Consider the following 5,721-nt stretch of genomic DNA (forward strand, 5'->3'; position numbering starts at 1 on the left):
CAGGAATGCAGAGGCGAGTGAAGCCCCAGGACTGTTCTCCGGAATCCCCCAAGTAGGGTGCCAGGGCTCCTGTAGGGCGGGACGGGTACTATCTGAGCAGAGCACTGAGGGGACGTGCTCATCCACGAAGCACCTTGTGCCACGGTCTGAAGGGTAGTTGGGACTCTTCCAAGGTCGAAGAGGTGGAAGGTACGTCATGAGAGGGGAGTATGGGGTGATCAAAGGGACGGAAATCCATCCTAAAGGCTGTGGGCTGTATTGATCTATCCTGTTTTCCACTTTCTCTATTTTATGATGCTTTGGCATCTTGGGGGTCTTGCTGGCTGGGGAGACTCCCAAGCTAGCTCATTCCTAGAGGAGCAAAGAACTCATCTGATAGCGCATCTTTTTGTATCCAAGCCAACCAACCCCAAACCCCTATCCTAACTCCCTCTTTTCTCTAACTCACATGCACCAAGCCAGTATTCCCCATGACCCAGACCCAGGTAGGTACTGGATAACTAGAGATCACTTCTTTACCCCTGGGCTCTGAAATTTTAATCAAATCATTCACTTCTAAACTCGCTCATACCCTGCCTCACCCCTTCCTTTTTGTGAAACCACTATAAAGGCCCTGGGCTTTGCTCTCTCCTGAGCGCCTCTGCCTCCTAACCAGCCCTTGTGCTTCCCCGTGTGGCCCTGCACACAGCTGCATGTAACAAAGTGCTTTCAAAGGCACAGACCTCTCCGTCTCCTCCCTGTCACCTCTATGAATTAAATCCTGGGGACATCTCAAGCATGGGCCATGACTGTTAGCTTCAGAGTATGGAGAGAGCCAGTCCCTTCCTGTCTCGTTGTGGCAGAGAGGGGACAGCTGGCCTGCCCGTTTCCTCTCTAGTGGAAACAGCACCCGTTTTTCCTTGGGGACACTCCTCTGTGCCCTCTCTGCAACTTAGTTTTGAACTTTTCCTTCTTTTCAGTGAATTTTTACCCCAGAATTTTTTTTTTTTTTTTCCCTGCTGAAATTAAGCAAAATCCTCACAGACAGCCCCAGAGAGGCTCACTTACTATATCGGTTCCCTATTGCTACTGTTAACAAATGACTGTGATCGTTTTTTGGTTTTTTTTTTTTAAACTTTTAATTTTATATTGGAGTATAGCCAATTGACAATGTTGTGATAACAAATTACCATGATATTAGAGGCCAAAACCATAACCAGTGTACTATGTTACAGTTCCGGGTGTCGAAGCCTGAAATTTAGGCGCCAGCAGGGTTTTGCCCTTCCAGAGGCTCCACGGGAGAACGCGTTTCCTTGCCTTCCTAGGGTCTAGAGTCTACCTGCATTCCTTTCTCGACGTCAAAGCCGGCAGCTGAGCCTGTTCAGATCTCTGACTCTGGCCCTCCAGCTGAGCCTGTTCAGATCTCTGACACTGGCCCTCCAGCCGCGCCTCTTAAAACGACCCTTGGGATTACTTTGGGCCCACCCAGATAATCCAGGATAATCTCTCCATCGCAAGATCCTTAACTTAACCAGCCCTGCAAAGTCCCTTTTGCAACATCAGGTAACACATTCACAGGTTTCAGGAATTAGGATGTGGACATTTTGGGAGGCCATTATTCTGCCTGCCACACTTACTTAGTTGCCTGGAGGCCCCATGGCTAATAGCTGGTGGAACCCAAGACTGGGGACCCTGAGATGCTTGTCCTTACTGCTCTGCCAGAGCCACGTCTCCAGGTAGGAATGGCCGCTCTCATGTATCCAATCTACAGATGAGAGTAAAGTGCCGGCTCTCATCCGGCCACACAGCTGGAGGAGGGAAAGCGTCCCACAGCGCAGGCCACAGTCATCCCGGCTTTGCTGGTGATTCACAGAAGTGGGGCAATGCATTTAGCTCTGCCTTAGGTGCCTTCTTCAAAGAGGATTCAAACCTTTCTCCCAGAGATGCTTGGGGATTTGGCGTCGATAAAAAAAATACCATATTCTTTTTCAGAGGAAAAAGCCCTAGAGAAGTAAAGTAATCATATAATTATCTTTTTTTAATCACTCTGACTGTAATCCCACATCAGTCTTGTTTTTCCACAAGCCCTCGTGGGCCACGTCCAATGGTCCTGTCCTGGTGCCAGGCTCATTTCACCACCATGGCCACCCTGTGAGAAAACGCATCATTTTTTAACAGATGAAGAAACTGAGGCACGGTGGGGTGAGGCTTGCTAATCATTTGCCCAGAACGAACAGTTTGTAAAGTGGCAAAATGAGGATTTTAAGCATCTAGTTCAGGACTGCTATCTCCCGTCCGGCCCTTTATAGCGAGTGACTTGCTGTGTAGCCCCAGGAAGGCCAGGCACGCAGTGGGGTTTGAGTCCGAAAAGGCAGGCGTTGAAACGTTGGAACATTCCAGTTCCTTCCTGAAAAGAGGAGCCTTGCTGAGTCCCGAGCAGCTTTTGCACCGCCTTCTGAAATGACTTTGCTGGATTACCGCCGTCAGGGCCCCGCGACACTGCCACCCTCTCTGGGAAGGCTTCCCTGCCTGCGTGTTCAGGATGTGGTCCCCAGCAGGCCTGCATCAGGTCTTTCATCTCTTCTCCCTCCTCTGACCCCTTTATTTCTTTTGCTATCACTTTCCCAGCACCTGAGACTTGCCGGGTTTCCAAATTCATGAGCGAAGGAGTTGTGTTTCTGCAGATTTTTGTAATCCTTAACATCTGATGCTGTCTGCGAGTAAACGTGTATACTTCTTTCCTTTATGGGGATAAAAGTTTGGAAAATAGGGGACAGACACGTGAAGCTGTAAGAAAGCGGTACAATGGGAGCAGATACTGAGACCATAGGTGCCTGTGTGAATGCACAGAACAGAATAGTCAGACCTTGGCTTCGTGCCAGGTGGGAGGAGCTTGGAGCATGTCCCGCTGGAGCGCTCAGCCCCTGCTCTTGAGGAAAGCGGCATCCCAGGGGGAGACGGGCGGACGCTACGAGAGGATGAGCTTGTCTCAGAGAGCGTGTTGATAAAGGTGAGGAACGTAAGGGCCAGCTGTACTTTGGCTCAGGGTTTCCTCTCCCTGTCTGGCGTATCTGGGAGACGTGCTGGAGGGGCAGGGGAAGGGGGGCACAGGTTGGAGCCTCCCACGTAATGCAAGGTAATCTTCCTGTCTCAGGATCCTTAGTCTCACCTCTGCAGAGTCCCCTTTGCCCTGTAAGGTGACAATAACAAGTTCCTGGGGTATTAGGACAGGGACATCATTGGGGGTTGGAGCAGCCACAGTGGTAAAGCCAGACTGGCTGAACCTTCCTTTCTCCTAAACCAGTGTTTCTTTCCCTGGATCCAGGAACCCCAGGTGTCCAGGGCACAGAACCAGCCGCTCTTTTTAAAGTCTAGGGGAGGGGGGTCCTGTGTTGGTTTGAAGGTCCGTTTTCCTGGATGGCAGGTTCTCTTGGGGAGGAAGATGTTTCTGCTCAGGGGTGCCGGGCAGGACTGGGCCTGCCTCTCCGTTCAATTAGCCAGAAGTCCTCTAAGGGAACTTCTACAGAATTTGAACGCTGACTTGCAAGTGCTGATATGACCCATCTGGAACATGTGGTACCTCCTTCACCCTCCCCTTTACCCCGAGAACGTTCCCAGCACCTGGCTGGACTTAACATTCTTCAGCTCGTAGCTCTGTCTGCTGCCACATTCTGCATTCTAAACTCCTTGGGAGCAGAAACCCATCTTCATGACCGCTGTTGGTAGATGCTGCTTGTTACTGCTTCTGAGGAGATGCTTGGAAGCCTCTGGAGAAGATAGACTACGTCTGACCTGTCAAAACCCAGTGTCCAGCTTTCCCTAAGCGTCCAGTCAATTGGACAGCTCCGAGCACCAGGTCCCTCCCTCAGCCTGTCAACCACAGCGTCGGTGTCATCAAGAGCATCAGTACATATGCCCAGTGCAGGAGAGGGTGTCGATTCCCTGCGTGGATCCTAGAACACGGGACACCTTGTACAGGAAGGTCAGTCTTTGTGTCCGCCCTGTTCAGTTAGCATAAGGCAGTTGCACCAAGTGGGGTCAGGCATTGCCTTCCCTCGGGAAGCACTGAGACACCCACCTGCCTCTCTCAGCGACACAGTTATATCAATAAGGGGAGTTAAGGTTGAGCTGTATTTATCTTAGGGTGGCTTTTAATTTCGTTTAATCAGAGTTACTCATAAATTACCGATTAATTACTACCTGCTGTTGGGTTCCATCCCCTCTGCCGCGGAGCTAACTCCGCTCTGCGATGGATGCCATGGCTGTAATTGTAGGCTACTTTGTCAACATTTAATCAGCGGTACTTATTAACATGGCATTGATGGGTGGTCGCCATCCCAGCGCCATCCATCACGGGTGAGCAGCCAGCGAGGGCTCGGACACTATCGCTCTCTGTCACGTCACCCGGCCCTGGGGTTCTCGGGCCAGAATGCTGTTCACTTTGCACTAAGTGGACACTCCATCTTTTCAGTTCGGCCCAATTTCTATCACTGTCAACTTCAGCACTCGTGGCCTGTGGAGCTTCAGTCCGGATCGGCCAGGCTAGGCATCATGGTTCCCCTGGTCCTGGATCTCTCTTCCTTTGCTGATTTCACACTTAGCCCAGGGAGTGTAGGATTCCAAGAGACTTGTCCAGAATTGGACTTCCTGGCATGGTGGGGAGAGAGAGGGAGAGAGAGAGAGAGAGAGAGAGAGTGTGTGTGTGTGTGTGTGTGTAAGACAGTTTATAATTCTTAAATCCAGCATATGACCCAGAGCAAACAGAAGTGACCTTGTGGTGGTCTTTGCCTTCCTGAATATTCCTAGAGATGAATCTGTTGATGAAAACTCTGCCAGTAGAAGCATATCTTGTGTTCACAAGGTAGATCTCACGGTGTCCCCTCCTCTCTCTTTTCAGCCTCTACGGCAGACACATGCAGGCAAACCCAGAACCGCCGAAGAAAAATAATGACAAATCGAAAAAGATCAGCCGGAAACCCCTGACAGCCAAGAACAAATAAGGGGTTGGCATGGGCTGGACTCCTGATTGCTTCTCTCATTATTACTTCTGTTCTCTCTTTTTGTATCTCACAAATGAATACTGTGTGTGTGTTTGTTTTGTTTTTTCTCTTTCTAGCGCTTACCACCTTACCTTTTAAATTCTTTTGGTGGGTGGTAGGTTTTTTATAAGTTCTTCAAACCATTTCCATTTGTTTCCTTGAAATTGCCAGAGGCAGGAAACGAAGGCTTAATTCAGCTGCAAATTCCATATGAGGCACAGCTTTCAGCTCCTTGAATAGATGTTCACAGAGTTGCTTATTATGAAAAGAATAATTAAAATCATGTAATCATTTAAATGCCACAGTTAACACTGTTCACCCTTCTGTTTATTCACATAACTCATTATTTTTGCTTTATTAACAGTTTTCCTTCACCACCGAGATTTTATGTCAGCTTACAAATGATTTTTAATAAAATCTTGACTTCGTGTCACACGTTGCTTCTTGAATAAAAAAAAATCTGATCTTGGGTGTACCCATTTTTTGTTTACTTTTTTCCCCAAAATGGTCTTTATCTACTTTTATTGGTTGTCGATGATAAACTCTGAAACTTTCCATGAAAGAAATGCAGCATTAAATCAGAGTTAGTTTCTTCTCACATCGATTTGTCAGTTTTTTTTTTTTTTCTCCTTCCTTTGAGGACTGTTTCTAAATTAGGAAGGAGCAGAAAAACAAATCTCTCGGAGATTTTGCCAAAGGATTT

The 5,721-nt window shown here is 48.4% G+C and overlaps 1 protein-coding gene across 2 annotated transcripts in view; it reads left to right on the forward strand.

Annotated features, from left to right (window-relative positions):
- Positions 1-5,485, forward strand: part of RSU1 (Ras suppressor protein 1) — a 197,599-nt gene extending 192,114 nt beyond the window's left edge. Inside the window, exon 9 of one of the 2 annotated variants that reach the window (XM_007460875.1) lies at positions 4,877-5,485. In XM_007460875.1, the coding sequence (XP_007460937.1) occupies positions 4,877-4,979 (103 nt within the window). In that variant the 3' untranslated portion in view covers positions 4,980-5,485. The remainder of the gene's footprint in view (positions 1-4,876) is intronic. The other variant, XM_007460876.1, reaches the window with a different exon arrangement.
- The last annotated feature ends 236 nt before the right edge of the window (positions 5,486-5,721 follow it).

The sequence above is a fragment of the Lipotes vexillifer genome, unplaced genomic scaffold (assembly GCF_000442215.2).
Source record: "Lipotes vexillifer unplaced genomic scaffold, Lipotes_vexillifer_v1.1 scaffold534, whole genome shotgun sequence".
NCBI lineage: Eukaryota > Metazoa > Chordata > Mammalia > Artiodactyla > Lipotidae > Lipotes > Lipotes vexillifer.